We start from the raw sequence: 17,101 nt of genomic DNA on the forward strand, positions 1-17,101 counted from the left end.
ATGCACAGATTGTATGAACACATTGTTACTTTTATTGAAAAGTTAAAGTTAGTTCAGAAACAGATGGTTCAGAAAAAAGTAACACATTGCGCAAATCTTTCCACAAGACCTGTGGACACAGTGCAGCATGAAAAGTACAATGAACTACTTGTCAAACTGATCGATGATTTCCAGCAAAGGTTCCAGGATTTTAAAAAGCACAATGACTTTATGATATTGCTAAGTAACCCATTTAATGTTGACCCCACTGATGCTGCTGATACCAAATACCAAATGGAGCTAATTGATCTTCAGAATAACAGTGATTTGAAGAGATCTTTTGTGGAACATGATTTGCTAACTTTCTACAAGTGTTACATATCGTCAGAAAGTTATCCTAATTTGACAGAAGATGCCAAGAAGTTTATCGCTTTGTTTGGTAGTACTTATTGCTGTGAACAACTGTTTTCAAGAATGAAAAATACAAAGACGAAGTCAAGATCTTTACTTAAAGATAGACGTTTGACAGCCTCACTGCATATAGCGACTTCTATAAACGCAAACAATGTCAAATTTCTCAATAAAATTAGAAATTAATGTAATTACATAAATACTTTTATTTTGTAATAAAAAAAATATATATCCATTATTATGTGTTACACTTTTATTTATTGTTAGTAATGCAAAATTGCCCATCAAATTTTTAATCGGGCCGCGACTTCTAGCTAAACTGTCAATCTGGCCCTCTGAACAAAAAGGTTGGGCAACACTGATTTAGACCATATTCGCAATATAGAATATGTCGAAATTAAGTTTTTTCTTGAAAACTGTATATATATATTCTTTATGTCGAAGTTTTTTCCTGATATATATGTTGGTAATAGACCATAATTTTCACAATATTCTATAAATTCTACCGAATGATTGGCGTTAATATGTTTGTATAATAGTTCGTTTTTTCGATTTTTCTCACTAACGTTTTTTGGATAACGTTTAGTTTATTAATTAAATAAGTTTATTTTGGATTTTAATAAACTAAACGTTCTCCAAAAAACTTTAGTGAGAAAAATCGAAAAAACGAACTACAAACATATTAACGCTAAACATTCGGTAGAATTTATATATATGTATATATATATATATATATATCCGTGTATGTGTGTGTGTGTGTGTATATATATATATATATATTTGTACACATGTGGTCAGCATAACATACATGCATACATACACATATTTCTCTCCAGATATTTCCAGATCTCACAAATTGAATTGCATACTCTTGATATTAAAGAGGAATGAGAGTGAAAAACGTGGAAATGAGTTGTAAAAATAAGGAATGGGAATTTTAGGAAACATTGTCATTTATTATTTATTATAAGAAGAAAGGCTTGAGAAAATTCCCTTGTTCAAAACCGAAATGACATAAATTAACAAAAATAAATTTAAACTAATTTCTATAAAAATCAACAAAAAAGATCAAAGTCTAAATCCATATCAATGTTCAAAAAGAAAATTCTTAAAATTAAGTATCACATATACAAATGCAAATAAAAATTTAAAACAATAATCAAAATCAAACACATGATAGACTAATATTAAGATACCGAATATTTTTTGTCAACATAAAAAAAATTTAATTAAATTTTAAAAATATAGAGTGTAGGAGTATTAGCAGTGTCATTAGGTAACACATTTCAAGGACTAACAACTCAGATCAACTCAGACAATGAAAAACTATTCTGGAATGGTCAAAAGACGGCCAAAAATGGTGTTGGAATTTTTGTCAAAGAGCCGCTAGCCCAAGAAGTACTGGATATTAAAAGGATTAATTCACGACTCATGTGGATCAAGCTTCGCCTAGAAAAGCAAACAATGACTATGTTTTCTGCATACGCACCAGAGACAGGCAAATCAGAAGAGATGAAAAATGACTTTTGGGCTGCGTTCTCTAACACCATCTCAACAATACCAAAATCTGAAACAATCCTGATTGGAGGCGATCTCAATGGTCACGTTGGAGAGAAAACAGATGGTTTTGACAACGTACTGGCGGTTTTGCCTATGGAGAACGGAATGAAGATGGCAATCGCATCCTTGAGTTTGCTGAAAGCCACGGGTTTTGTTTACTGAACACATATTTTAGAAAGAGGTTGGAACATCTCATAACATACAGAAGTGGACCATCAGCCACGCAAATTGATTTTTTCGCTATCAAGTTACAACACCCAAGGGTATTCAAAAATGTCGAATCATGTGTCGAATCTTGCGAATCACGTGTCGCCCAACATAGACTCCTTGTGGCAGACTTGGCACAACATAAGTCTAAACAAATGCCTCGGAGAATCAAAACGTGGAAGCTGAAAAGCAGTATTCATCGAGAAAAATTTCAACATTTTAATATTCAGACCACCAATCGCAAGCCAGTACAGATTGGAGTACATACAAAACCGTTTTGATAAACGTTTTGAAAAACTGGTACAAAACTTCAGCATAAACGGGACACTTGGTGGTGGAATGACAGTGTACAAGATGCAATAGCTGAAAAGAAAGTTGAATACAAGCAATGGCAAAAATCAAAGTTTGTTGATGACCATAAAATTTTCCGTGAGAAGAACAACTATGCAAGACGTCGAGTCGCACTGGCTCGGACAGATCAGTGCAGAGAGTGGCTCGCTAAAAGCAAAGGTGAACAAATGAAATCTCTGTATAATATAGCAAAACATGCAAAGCTTAAGAAAAAAGACATAATTGGTGCCTCATGTATCAAAAACGACAAAAATGAGAAGGTTCTTGAACAAGATGAGATCAAGCTACAGTGGAAAGAATATTTCAACCGTCTGTTAAATGAAACAAATCCCATCAATGTCAACTTTAACGCTCCACCCATCGAAGGTCCGATCTTTGACATCACTATAGAGGCTAATACTTCTGAAAGCTATGAAGGATGGAAAGGCAGCAGGGTCCTCTGGACTCACAAATGACATTATCAAAGCATCTCGTACTGCAGGTATCCAAACGTTACTACAACTTTGCCGTGAAATCAGGAAAAATTGCTCAATGCCGATTGAATGGAACATGACAGTTCCGCTTTACAAAGGCAAATGTGATCCATATTCATCATATCGGGGTATACGTTTATTAGAACACTCCCTGAAAATCATTGAGAAAAGATTAACGTCTTGCATCACAATCGGAAATTATCATTTATAATATAATTATCCCCGCTATGAAACCAACAATTGATGCAATTCATATCCTTCGGCAACTGCAAAAGAAGTACTTCGCAAAGCATCAACAACTATCACACATTTTTGTAGACTTTAAAAAAGCATTTGATCGAGTTCCCCGTGAAGCAATCAGTCTACGTCGACAACTCATTCCAGTATCCAGTATCTTGTTCAATTGTGATGGAAATGTATACGTATACTAAGACTTTCGTCAATTACAAAACCTATACGCACTGGTGACATTTGGAATCTAAAATATGCAGATGATATCTTTTTAATAGCCACGTCTGAGCAGAATGCACCACAGATGTTTGAAGATTGGAACACCAGACTTGCCAGTCATGGAATCAAAGTCAACATCAGCAAAACCAAAGCAATGATTACTGGTGAACTCATTCAATCCACAGCTACTGGACGATGGCCCTGTTCAGTTTGTATAAGCTGGTGTAGGTAACAATTCAATAAAGTGTCAGCAGTGTAACCTGTGGTATCACAAACGTTGTTCAAAAATAATTAGTACTTTATCTAAAGTATCCAATTTTGTTTGTCCTGCTTGCATCAATCCACAACAACTAATACGAAATTGCAATGTTTTTGAAGCCATTAAGGTAGAGAAAGTTACATTGTTTCAATATCTAGGGTATGTTCTAGATTGTACTGGAACATCTGAAGCTGCCGTTCAAGCACGCATACGTGTAGCCTGGACTAAATGGCATCTCCTTGCTTCTATATTGATGCGGCGTGACATCCCACTACCACTACGATCAAGACTTTACAAATCTGTGATACGTTTTATGGTGCAGAAACATGGCCAATGACGACCAAACTAGAACAACAACTTCAACGAACCGACATATAAATGCTTCGATGGATGCAACGAATTAGTCTGAAGAACCACATCAAATCTACCGAAATCCTGCGTCGTGCTAGTTTAGATGATAAAGGACGAATGCCGGCAACACCGTCTGCGGTGGTTTGGTCATGTCAAACGAAGTGGAATCAGTGCCATAAATTCTCTTGCAGATGTTGAAGTACCTGGCACACGTCCCTAAGGCAGTCAATCGAGCAAGACTTGAAAGATCCAAATTTAGCGCAAAAAGTTGATAGCAAAGAAAACAACGTCCTACCTCGTAGGAACTGTGTCTCTGGAGGCTAAACGAAGATTGATTGGATTGATTGATTTGTAGTCATTAGGTAACACATTTCAATGACTAACAACTTGATTAAAAAAAAATATTTTCTACAATCTTTTTGCCAGTCAGTTTGCTGATGGCCTCTAGAATTGACAGCAGATCTACCGCACAACTGTGGGCAAATCGTAGGGTCCACCATTCTTGATGTGTTCAATAGACTAGAATTAAATCACCTCTGATTCTACGGTATTCAAGGGATGAGAAGATTAGTTTTACCAATCTTAAATTTTAATCGAAATTTTTACAGGACTTTGGAATTTTTGAAGCTCCTCTCTGAACTTTTTCTAATTCAATAATTAGATCTTTTCTATGTGGACAACAAACACGAACAACATATTCCAGACGTGAGCATACCAAAGACTTGTATATAACAGATGAAAGCTTCGTCAGACATGCTAGAATTTCTGGTCAGTGTTCTCAACATGCAGTTAAATTTCTTTATTCAACTCAAAACGTGATCTTTAAATAATAGGCGACCATCTATTACCCCACCAAGGTCGGGATACTCTACATTTGCAAAGCCTGAGCTACATTATCTGAATCTGTGATAAAATAGCCCCTCGACAAACATCTGCATATTGTCTACAAGCTGCATTTACTGACGTTAACCCTCCTCCATTTCTGAAACCACAACATTACATTATTTAAATAACCAATACTTCCCAACCTTGCATTAGAGATGTTGATCAAAAAATCTTAGCATCGGCATATAAAAAGATATTGTTTTAAATTGAGTAAATGTCGTTGATGTAAATTACAAACGAAAGTGGACTGAGCACTTCACTCTACAGAACACCACTGGCAATAGGCTTGAGATAGCTAATTCTATCTAATTCATTATAGTGTCAAGAACTTAATATTTTTCAATTTAACCAGAGCCTGGAATGAGAAATTAGGTCAAAAGCTTTCTCTAAATCAGTGTTAGTAATATCTGTACTCATACCTGCTTCCAGTGATGCCGCTGCCTCATCAACGAATTTCAAAAGGTGAAAACGATTGAACGAGATGGAAGGAACCCATATTGTCTATTTGTTAACAAATGATTGCTTATAAAATAATTTTTGATATTATCAGCTATAAATGGTTCCATTATTTTGCAGCATGATTGAGTTAATGCAATAGGTCTATAATTGGTTGACAAATTGTTACTACCTATTCAATGTCACCAGAGCTGACTTCCAATCATTTGGAATATCACCAGTATTTAATGACCAACTAAAGAGTTGAATAACAACAAAATTCTAGGATGAACTCCGTCAGGGCCCTGTGAATTGTTTCAATCGATTTTTTAAGTTTAAGTTTATTACCAACGTTTTATTAAATCTTCAGGAATCTAAGAACCGTTTTAAGTACCATCATCGGTAAATGACAAATCTTTCACAGAAACGGATTAAACTAATCTTCCGAAATATCAGCTCCTTGTCGTCCGATACCAATTTGCTATCCTGGATTAAAAAACCAATTTTATCATTGATGATGGTAACATTTCTCTCCTGCCTCCAAAACAATTTGGGGTTTGATTTGAAATTCTTATCCTATCTCTTATTGACCTAAATAAATTCAAGGAATTAATGCCAAACCTGTAAATTTGATTCCATAAAACATGTATCAAATTTATTAACCCAAGTAGTTTCGAGTCATTTTTAATGTACGCGTTTTACGGTCTTTTTTAGTGGAACGTACCTTTGAGTTAAATTAAGAATTAAATCTCTGAATGAGGTCTAAAGCGTTTCAATTGATACCCAGAATGCAAATCAAGCAAAGCATTATTAAATTCAACATTAAATTTGCTAATAATCACCGATGAAGTAACAGAATTTATTGATATCTAAATTTTATACACCCAAAAAAACTATATAGCTCAATAAAAAGAATAGTGTAGTCACTTGCTCCTAGTGGCGCCAAGTAGAAAATATCTATCAGTGACCACTAAATGTGCCACAAGCTCTGGTTGGTTCATTCTGTTTGCTGTTTCAAAAAATTATCATTGGTGCAATTTAAATCATATTACCTTTTTTTGTAGGTGGGCCTTTAGAACTATGAAAACTCCATTGATATCTGGAAAATTAAAATCATCAAGAAGCATCTAAACTAATAACTGATTTGAGATCATTTGCTTTCAAATGAAATGAACTCTGTTGGTAAACAGATCAAAAATTTTTAACATGCTCGACATTAGTTAAATCATTCAAAGAGGATTTTTTATAAACTCAACCTAGTTGCTCAAGCTTTTTAAATCTTCAAGCTGAATATTTACTAAGAGTTTTCCCCACCGGGAACTCCTCAATCAAATGTTTTAATACATTCAACTCATTAACATCTGCAAACTCATCCACAACTTTTTGAGTACCCTTCGTACTAAAGCTAAGGTTAACGAGAAAAGCACTGTTTTCCCTGCGACATTTATAACAGAGTTCTAGACCAAATTCTTCCGACTCTGAAGTGCTATCCATCATCTTAGTCCTTAGTCCATCATATTAGTCCTCGTTAGCCATCTGCAGACACACCAAGTCGGCAAAGCAAAACTGAACTTAAATGAAATTTGATACTTATTAGTTAAATAATTATATTATGCGGTTTAAAATTTGAAAACTAAATTAATTTAACTGTAATTAATAAATTTTTAGGTTAATAGTTAGGTTTTCTTAAAAGAAAACGTTCTACTCGTAAGTTAAGCTAGCCACTAATCAACCAGTCGTGAATGGGAATTTATGAGGGAATAGGGAATGACTGAAAAAATGAAGGGGATTTCAATTTCAATTCGCTCAGCTCTAGTGTATCTAGAGCTGAGCGGTATCTAGGGAATTCTAGTGTAACAGGACGTTTTATCTCCTGTCACTTTTGTTCTGTCATTTTCATTCTCGCCACCTATCACTTTTGTCCCCAAAACGTATTAAAAAAATATAAATGTAAAAGTGACACCATATAAGCGAGCGTCGAGGACGACGTTCAGTGAAATCAATACGTGTGAAATCGTAATATTAATAATTATGGTCATAATGATAGTTGTAATTATAGCAATAATACTATTGCTAACATCTGCTACTAACCGAACCGTCACAGCTGTATATTTAAGAAAATAAAGATAAGCGCACAAATTTATCACGTGCAATTTAACAATGGTCAACAGCAGCCAATACTGACCGAGCACGGCTAGAAACAAAGAGGAGTCAATACATGCTGGGTTGTATAACGTGAAACAAAGACAGGTGCTTAAGCGTATGAAAAAGTGAAGAAGGGATATATACCTCGCCCGTTAGCCCGTTTTGCCTTGGTTGTTTAGTTTGTCATTTGCTTTTCTTACGTTCCGATTTTGATTATTAGCCTTCTTTTTGATCATCGAAGTTTTCAGGAGATTATCGACTTTTGCTGGTGAAGTACGTCGTCATCTGAAGCTCATAATTGTCTGAAGAGATTCATCATTTGTCCAATGGTAGATCCAAATTTAATTGATCAAATTGCAAATAACAATAACAATGGTAATAATAAGAATAATAATCATAAGGATAGTAATAATAATAATAAAGGTAATAAAATAACACGAGGTTTATTGCATGTTGATATCTTGATTATTGAATTGATTATTTTATTGATCGTTGTCGATAGAATTTATAATAGAGATTAACCCAAAATATTGTTTTGTGTTAATAAATAAAATAATAAATAAATGACCCAAGCTGAAAAAGAAAGGAAGGGCGGGTAGGTACGCCCAGTAAGAATGGCGAAACATTTCGTTCGCTTGGCCCATACATTCCGACCCTGAAATCGGTAGAAACTATTGTTAGCGTCGGCTGTGGTATCAGTCAAAGAATCGGCGAAAGTCGATGAGTAATAAGGTGAACCAAATCAAATGTCAAAGAATACCTTCGTTGGAAAACAGCCACAGCAGTTATAAGTGGGGTTCAGCGTTACAGTGAAAAGTTAAAGAAATCAAAAGAAAAGGAGTTTCAAAAGGTGAATCACATCAACATGGAAATCATTCCACTTCGAAGAGATTAGTGAATGAGCCACAGAAGAAAAGGCTAGACGTGCCAAAGTCACCGACAAGGAAGAAAAAACCCTCTAGATAGAGTTCGACTTGACGGGTGGCACTGGAAACACTCGGGAAAAAGAATTTGATGCGAACCACGTTTAGTGGAGAAGGAGACTTTGTAATAAGGCGTGTGAATTCGCATGGCAAACACGCCGTTGAGAAGCTATAAGGATATAAGATGCAACCAAAATTTTCCATATTGGTTGGCCAATGACAACCAAAGAACAACTTCAACGAACCGACATGAAAATGCTCCGATGGATGCAACGAATTAGTCTGAAGGACCACATCAAATCTACCGAAATCCTGCCTCGTGCTGGTCTAGATAATATAAAGGTCGAATGCCGGCAACACCGTCTGCGGTGGTTTGGTCATGTCAAACGAAGTGGAAACAGTGCCATAACTTCTCTTGCAGATGTTGAAGTACCTGGCACACGTCTCAAAAACCGTCCAAAAAAGTCCTTGGTCGCAAACAATTGAGCAAGACATGAAAGATCTAAATTTAAATAAAATGGATACAACTTATTGTCTAATTAGGCGCAAAAAGTTGATGGCAAAGAAAACAACGTATACCTCAGAAAACTGGGTCTCTGGACGCTAAACGAAGATTGATTAGATGCTATAAGGCGTGAGAAACCGTAAGAGGCCGCACGGCGACTTGGTGGTTACGTTGCTATAAGGCGTAGGAATCGCACGGCGAATTAGACGCTGAAGGCGTGAAAAGCGCAACGGAGAATTGGATTTTATAAGTCGTGAGGAACCTGCACGACGATTTCGACTTTGAGATGGTATAAGGCGGATGAATCACTGGCGAGTAAATACGACGTTTAGACGTTCGAAATTATGAGCTGTGAGGAAACCGCACTCCGAATTCGACGTTGAGATACTATAAGGCGTAAGAAATCGCGGGCGGGCGAATACGACGTTCAGACTGTGTAATGCGCGAGAATCGCACAAATTCGATGTTGATAAGACTGAAGTCTGTACAACAAAGTTGACGCTATTTTGACAATACAGGACGCAATGTCAAAGCACAAAATTTGACGTCTGTTAAGACAATATAAAGCATGAACACTGCCAATCTGTATCCACATTTTTGTTATAGAATGATAATTTTTGTCGTATAGTAACACACACAGACAAACACCCAAGTACACTATTGTTATATCAACACTGTCGACAAAACCAGGGCTCCTTCGGTAGTCTTCATTTCAACATACGAACAGTAGTACCAGTTTATACAGCCATCACACTGCTCCCACGAAGTACGAGTTTGGTTGTCCCTCCCAGACTGATGTCCACAGAACACAAACATTCAAATTTTGTCCAATCGACCACATCTTATCTTTTAATTTTGCCAATTCTTTAGTCAAAAAATGTTTCAAGGTTAAGGTCATCAGTATTTTTGACATCAACATCATCAATTGAAACTATGCAATCCGTTTGAACACAGTTTTTGGCTGTTTCTTTGGGTTTAACCCAAAGATGTTTGGAATATCTCATAACATCTTATAACATAACATACAAAAGTAGACTATCAGCCACGCAAATTGATTTCTTCGCTGTCAAGCAGCAACACCGAAGGCTATTCAAAAATTTCAGAATTATACCTGGCGAATCATGTGTCGCCCAACATAGGCTCCTTGAGTCAGACCTGGTTGTCTGTCAAAACATAAGTCTAAACAAATGCCTCGGAAAAACAAAACGTGGAAGCTGAAAAGCATTATTTATTGAGAAAAATTTCAACATTTTCAAATTTAGAATACCAATCGCAAGCCAGTACAGATTGGAGTACATATAAAACCGTTTTGATGAACGCTGCAACTACAGTTTGTGGGAAAACTGGTACAAAACTTCAGCATGAACGGGACACTTGGTGGTGGAACGACAGTGTACAAGGTGCAATAGCTGAAAAGAAAACTGCTTACAAGCAATGGCAAAAATCAAAGTCTGTTGATGACCATAAAGTTTTCCGTGAGAATAACAACTATGCAAGACGTCAAGTCGCACTGGTTCGGACAGGTCAGTGCAGAGAGTGGTTCACTAAAAGCAAAGGTTAAATAAAATCTCTGTATCGTATAGCAAAACAAGCAAAGCGTACGAAAAAAGACATAATTGGTGCCTCATGTGTCAATAACGACAAAAACTAGAAGGTTCTTGAACAAGATGAGATCAAGCTACAGTGGAAAGAATATTTCAACCGTCTGTTAAATGAAACAAATCCCATCAATGTCAACTTTAACGCTCCACCCATCGAAGGTCCGATCTTTGACATCACTATAGAGGCTAATACTTCTGAAAGCTATGAGGGATGAAAAGGCAGCAGGGTCCTCTCGACTCACAAATGACATCAAAGCATCTGGTACTGCAGGTATTCAAACGTTACTACAACTTTGCCGTGATATCTGGAGAAATTGCTCAAAACCGATTGAATGGAACATGACAGTTCCGCTATGCAAAGGCAAATGTGATCCATATTCATCATATCGGGGTATACGTCTGTTAGAACACTCCCTGAAAATTGTCGAGAAAATCATTGAGAAAAGATTAACGTCGTGCATCACAATCGGAAATTATCAATTATAATATAATTATCCCCGCTAGGGAACAAACAATTGATGCAATTCACATCATTCGGCAACGGCAAGAGAAGTACCACGCAAAGCATCAACAACTATCACACATTATTGTAAACCTTGAAAAAGCATTTGATCGAGTTCCCCGTGAAGCAATCAGGTGGAGTTTCGTCAACCCAACGGTTGGAAACACAGATGCATTTAACATCGGCGTTGGAGTTCACCAATGCTCGATTCTCAGTCCACTGTTATTTATAACTGATGGAAGAAATCACAAAACCTATGCGCATTGGTCTAATATATGCTGATGTTTTAACCGTTTTAACTGCCACGTTTGAGCAGAAAGCAGCACAGATGTTTGAAGATTGGAAAACCAGACTGGCCGATCATGGATTCAAGTCAACATCAGCAAAACCAAAGCAAGGAACACTGGTGAACCCATCTAATCCACAGCTACTGGACGATGGCCCTGTTCAGTTTGTAAAGCTGGTGTTGGTAACAATTCAATCAAGTGTAAGCAGTGTAATCAGTGATAATTGGTAATTAATTTATCTAAAGTGTCCAATTTTGTTTGTCCTGCCTGCATCAATCCACAACAACATATTCAAAATATCACTGTTTTTGAAGCCGTTAAGTCACATCGTTTCAATATCTAGGGTATGTTCTGGTTCGAACGCGCAAACGTGTAGCCTGGAATAAATGGGATCTCCTTGTCTCTATATTGATGCGGCGTGACATCCCACTACCACTACGATCAAGACTATAAATCTGTGATACGTCCGGTGTTGTTATATGGTTCAGAAACATGGCCAATGAAAACCAAACTGGAACAAAAACTTCAACCAACCGTCTCGAAAATGCTCCGATGGATGCAACAAATTAGTCTGAAGGACCACATCAAACTACCGAAATCCTGCGTCGTGCTGGTTTCGATTGCAGGGTCATGTCAAACGAAGTGGAAACAGTGCCATAACTTCTCTTGCAGATGTTGAAGTACCTGGCACACGTCCCAAAGGTCATCCAAAGAAGTCCTGGTCGCAAAAAATCAAGCAAGACATGAAAGCAGAATTAACTAGTGAAAGTTAATTGATGGAGGTGCAGCTATATTAATAATGGTAAAGATAAATCATCATATTCTTCTATTTAACGGAAATTGATACAACTGATCGCTTAACTTGGCGCAAAAAATTGATGGCAAAGAAAACAATGTCCTACCTCGGGAGAACTGGGTCTCTGGACGCCAAACGAAGATTGATTTAGGTGAAACACATGAAATTCTGAGTTGATGTCTGAAGGTTTTTTCAAACGCATGTTCACGTTGTTGGAACAGTTGCTGTTTTTTTTTTATTGAACTTCTTCTCTTGATAGCAACAGGATACAAAAAGACAAGTGATTGTACCAACTAATTGTACAAGTGATCGTCAACCAAAATTTCACTTGTTGCACCAGGCAACCCAAGCGCGGGCATCAGCTCCTCTTTCGGGGCTCCAGTGAACCTGGAACTTTCAGATTTTACAGTACCAGTTTTTTAAATTATTTATTTTTCCATAGTGCTTCCAACCCACCTAAACAATGCAGCAACTATTGACAAATATACGAAAAACTTTGTAAGTATGTATCTGCTGACTTGAAAACGGGATAATGTTTTTGATGGTTGATGAAGTTGTATCTTTCACTATTGTTTTATTTCGTTACATTAATATTTCTTTGTCAATCTTTCACCTAACGGTACAATATAGAGTACATTTTGCGTTATAACATATTACAGATTATAGGTCTAAAAACATTGGACTATTTGAAAGGAGTAAAACTAGACCAATTCAACATCAAGAGTTTTTAAATAGTGACGCTACTCGTAAAAGATATTGGGCTAGAAGTTTCTTAGCGTGGCCTTATATATCATCAGCAGCTCCAAATTATAATCATTATAAACTGTCATTTCTGCAAAATAAAGGTTATTTGAAGCACATTATTACACAAAATGTAGATTTTCTTCATTGTAAGGCCGGAAGTTCAAATGTTACTGAGCTACACGGTTGTTTGAACAGGTATGAACTTTTTTTCAATAATTTTGCTAAGTTTTTTTTTGCAATTTAACCAATTTTTGTTTTATCCCTTTGACACCTAGCCAAATTTTATAGAATAAAGTGTCTCTCATGCGGTGTTAAAAGATGTCGTTTTGAATTTCAATTGGAACTTTCTTATCTAAACTCCAATTGGTTATATAAATCTACTGAAATGCAAGTTGCTCCTGATGGGGACGTTAATGTAGAAGATATTAACTTCAAAGATTTTAAGGTAATATAATTTTCAATTTAAAACAGTTTTACCTAAATAATTTTATTGCGAGAAGGTTCCAAACTGCAGAAATTGTAATGGAATTCTACAGCCAGGGGTTGTGTTTTTTGGTGATAACGTTTCCAGTGATGTGGTAAATGAGACAGTTAATGTATTAGAAAAATCAGATTCAGTTCTAGTTTTGGGTTCATCCTTACAAGTTTGTTAACTTAATGCATTTTTTGTATTTTTCACATTTAAACGACTTACCGTCTACATTTTTCTACGATTCTCGTTTCTTTCAAATTCAATTTTATTGGCAACTCTAAACAAATGTCCAAAACTAATTTTTTAAAATTTTATTAAACAAAAATTAATGAGTGTAAGCGATTTAAACGTTCAAACGTTAAGTCATTAAAATTATTATAGTTTCTTACAGTTTTTACGAAATTAAAATAAAACTTGCTGACAATTTAGTTGATCCAGCAAAACAGCCCAATCCAGTCGTTCCTCCACGAAACTTCAATTTGCAGCAAGGAATGCGAACAACTTCATTTAGTCAATTTGAACTGAAGTTCGCGAGCTGTAGTCGGATGTGCGATCATATTGAAATGCCACTTCACGTGTGGCTTTTCGAAGTTCAGAAATTCTAACATAATTTTCCTTTCTTGCGACTTTTGTCTTTTTCGGTGCTCTGCTAAATCTCTGAACTTTACAGAATCGTCAAAAAAGATTTGGCGGTCTACGTCGTAGCATTGTAATTTTCAAAGAAATTGAATAAAAAAATTAATAAGTTGAAAATAGCAATTCATTGATGAATAAAGTTGATGGATAAAGAATATAAACAAAGATAAAATGATAAAAAATTAACGATAAAATGATAAAAAATTAACACATAACTAAAAATAAATTAACATTTTAAAAACAAACCAAATTAAAATAAAGTTAAATTATATTAATTTCGTAATTTTTTTTACATTGATTAAATAAGCTGTGCTAAATTTATAAAATAATTTGTGTATCAATATGTCATAATTGCGTTCCTCTATCAAAGGATTACAAATATAGCAAAGGTAACAATAATTAAGATAACAGATAATTATAATAAATTTGATCACCTAGTCCCTAGCATGGGTGTTATTTCTTTATTTCAGTAGATAGGGGATAATCTATTTAAATGGACAACTTTCATTTTTGTCAATTTGTCCATTTTCTTCCATGATCATAGGTCCTGTAGATCACGTCATTTATCTTGATTATGACCTTGTTCCGATATTTCCAATTCCTTGCGAGTTTCACCTGATATCTTTTTTTTCTGCGCCGTAGGTTGTACAACCAGACCAGCTCTTTGCTTTTGAAACTTGCATCATTTTCTTTCAGGTCATACTACGTTTCCGTTGTTTCGGTTTATCTAGCCATCGTGGTCCTCTTAATTTTGTTGGTACTTCTAGCAAATGCTTTCTATTGAGTTAACGAGGTATGGAACGACCAGACGGGTATCATTGATGCTTGTTGTAAAATACGTTGTTGACATTTTTCCTGTCGTGGGCGATGAAAAAATCCTCTTCATCAGCAATGAAGCCGTCGTTGATGTCATCTTCATCATTACGCTAAATACTTTCTTTCTTCACGTCAACATGTGCAACGTAGTTGACACGTGCGTCGCAATTATCCACGTGCGTCGCAGATATCACGTGTGTCACAGTGGAAATCATCCGTAGATTAATAAGTTGGTATGATAATGTCTTCTTTAGCTGTTTCTATGTTATTTCGATTATCACTTCATTGGGTGATTTTCTTCCGAAGGTTGATCGATTATTCATTTTATATCGGGTGTCTGTTTATCGAGTTTTCTATTCATGTCAGCGAGCTGGGCGATCCTATCGTTTTGTTGTTTCACAGGATCCGGAAAATCGAACTCACCCGGGTTGATTTTTTGTTAGAGCGGTTTAAGCGGTTTATCACAACGGCCTTCACTCCTTTCGAGTCGAGGTTTCGTTGGCATTGTTCTTTCTTTAAATTAGTTGCATTGCGTTCTTGCAGTATTGGCATTCTTTATTGCAAAAAATTTCAGTCTAACAAAAACTCTTTTGACTCCTATGTTGTGACCCTTTTGACGCTCGTAAGAACTACCAACACCAATGTTATAACTTCTATGATCTCTTTATTTCTCTAATCACATCATCAAAAAAGATTTTCAAACATTTTACGCACTCAAAACATTAGACATCAAATTATTCGACATCATTGAATCACTCTCTCACATCTCACACATCAATCATCTCCTAGTCTGGTTTTGCTTCACAACAACAACTTCAACAACTACAATCTCTCATCAGAAAAACTGATTCGCATCAACTATCTACCTGCATCATACGTAGGGTCTCTGTATATAGGCTGATTTTTACAATCATAAGATTACAAATATCTTTTTTCTAATCCTCAATCCAAAGATTACAAATATAGCAAAGGTAACAATAATTAAGATAACAAATAATTGATCATTTTGGTGGTTATAACGTTATATATAAATGTGTATTTTAATGTCCAAAATTAGAAGAACCAGAATTAAAGATATCAGAGTTTAGTGAACAAATCCTCGTTTTTAAAATATTACATTTAAAATAATATCAAATTTTTCATAATTTTTAAGAAATCTTTTTGTAGATTTTTGCCGGGCGACATTCAAATTCCGCACCACGCGGTCCCGAACCGCGTCCGCATACGAATATCCACCCGAGCCTTCGCTTCGCTTCGCTTCCGCCACTCTACAATAGACCCTCTCAGGGTCTGAAAACACGGGCCGGGCGGAAAATTGTTCGCGCCCTGCTTGTTGACTAGAGACGCCGACCTCGTCAACTATCAACAAGTCTTCTTCAACATCCATTATTTTAGGTAGAATAATTAAGCCGAGCCAAACTTCAAGTGTACACTTCTTTTATTCAATAAAAGAAACAAAATAACAAACATAATAATACAAATCAAACCTCTGTCTTTATTAAAAAAAAACGATAAATCCAAAATTAATCTATTAATAATACAACTATCAAGCAAGAAACTAAACCTAAAATAAAAATAACAAACGACCACCCCCTCTATATCTCAACTCGCGGCCTTTTATATGTTTTTACCGCCCTATCTACATAACGCTTTCTATATCATAGAAAATTCTATACTGGCATCTATACTCTTTTCCTATACTCAGAACAGCGCGTTGCACGCGTCCCATATGTTGCTATACTCCCTATATACAAAACAGCACAGCAGCGTCGCATATATAGCATATCAAATAACAAAATATACATGCATAGAATGTCTAGTAAAATATATAGTGTCGGAAATTTTAAATAAATGATAAGGAGATTTTCAAATTATGACTAAGCCCCACGTTGGGCGCTAATTGTCGGAAAATTTATAAATGAAAACAATTAAAACAACTGGTGGTGTGAGATAATCTCCTCCTCTATCTTTCTCAGGGAATTTTTTTATGGTCCGACAATAATTTTTGTGTATATTTTTAACGTGAGTTCGACCAGTCCTGTGTGGCACTGGGCTTTTTCGAATTATATGATTTTACTGAGTAACACACGAACGCGTAAAGAAAAATATTCGATAACAATTTTATTAATCGACGGAAGTAAATAAAAAGGAATTGAACTAATGAACTCTATAATAATGTAAATGTCAATGAACAAACTGGAATACAGGAATTAGAACTTCTTCTTGTTGGGTCTTCGACTTGGGATATGTTTCTTGCCGTTTAATCGTACAACCTCGACGTGTGTAACCGATAGTGATGTCGATACAACTCCA

General features: G+C 35.8%; 4 protein-coding genes across 4 annotated transcripts; 3 read left to right on the top strand and 1 right to left on the bottom strand.

Moving 5' to 3' along the window:
- Positions 1 to 1,309, top strand: HELRODRAFT_162945 (hypothetical protein; the record flags this gene model as incomplete). The annotated part of the gene is made up of 2 exons (XM_009024991.1): positions 1 to 301; positions 1,227 to 1,309. 2 exons carry the CDS (start codon positions 1 to 3, stop codon positions 1,307 to 1,309), a joined length of 384 nt encoding a protein of 127 aa, XP_009023239.1.
- Positions 1,310 to 1,692: 383 nt separating this feature from the next.
- HELRODRAFT_152678 (hypothetical protein) lies at positions 1,693 to 2,001 on the top strand (the record flags this gene model as incomplete). Its single annotated transcript, XM_009024992.1, has 1 exon — positions 1,693 to 2,001. A coding segment is annotated over one exon (309 nt), but the record flags the coding sequence as incomplete, so codon positions are not given.
- A 10,771-nt stretch (positions 2,002 to 12,772) lies between these two features.
- HELRODRAFT_66736 (hypothetical protein) lies at positions 12,773 to 13,517 on the top strand (the record flags this gene model as incomplete). The annotated part of the gene is made up of 3 exons (XM_009024214.1): positions 12,773 to 13,059; positions 13,153 to 13,309; positions 13,365 to 13,517. Coding segments are annotated over 3 exons (597 nt in total), but the record flags the coding sequence as incomplete, so codon positions are not given.
- A 322-nt stretch (positions 13,518 to 13,839) lies between these two features.
- HELRODRAFT_162946 (hypothetical protein) lies at positions 13,840 to 15,340 on the bottom strand (the record flags this gene model as incomplete). The annotated part of the gene is made up of 3 exons (XM_009024993.1): positions 13,840 to 14,030; positions 14,907 to 15,048; positions 15,212 to 15,340. The coding sequence occupies 3 exons, from the start codon at positions 15,338 to 15,340 to the stop codon at positions 13,840 to 13,842; spliced, it is 462 nt and encodes a 153-aa protein (XP_009023241.1).
- Positions 15,341 to 17,101: the final 1,761 nt, after the last annotated feature.

Source organism: Helobdella robusta, assembly GCF_000326865.2.
Source record: "Helobdella robusta unplaced genomic scaffold HELROscaffold_4, whole genome shotgun sequence".
In the NCBI taxonomy this organism is placed as follows: domain Eukaryota; kingdom Metazoa; phylum Annelida; class Clitellata; order Rhynchobdellida; family Glossiphoniidae; genus Helobdella; species Helobdella robusta.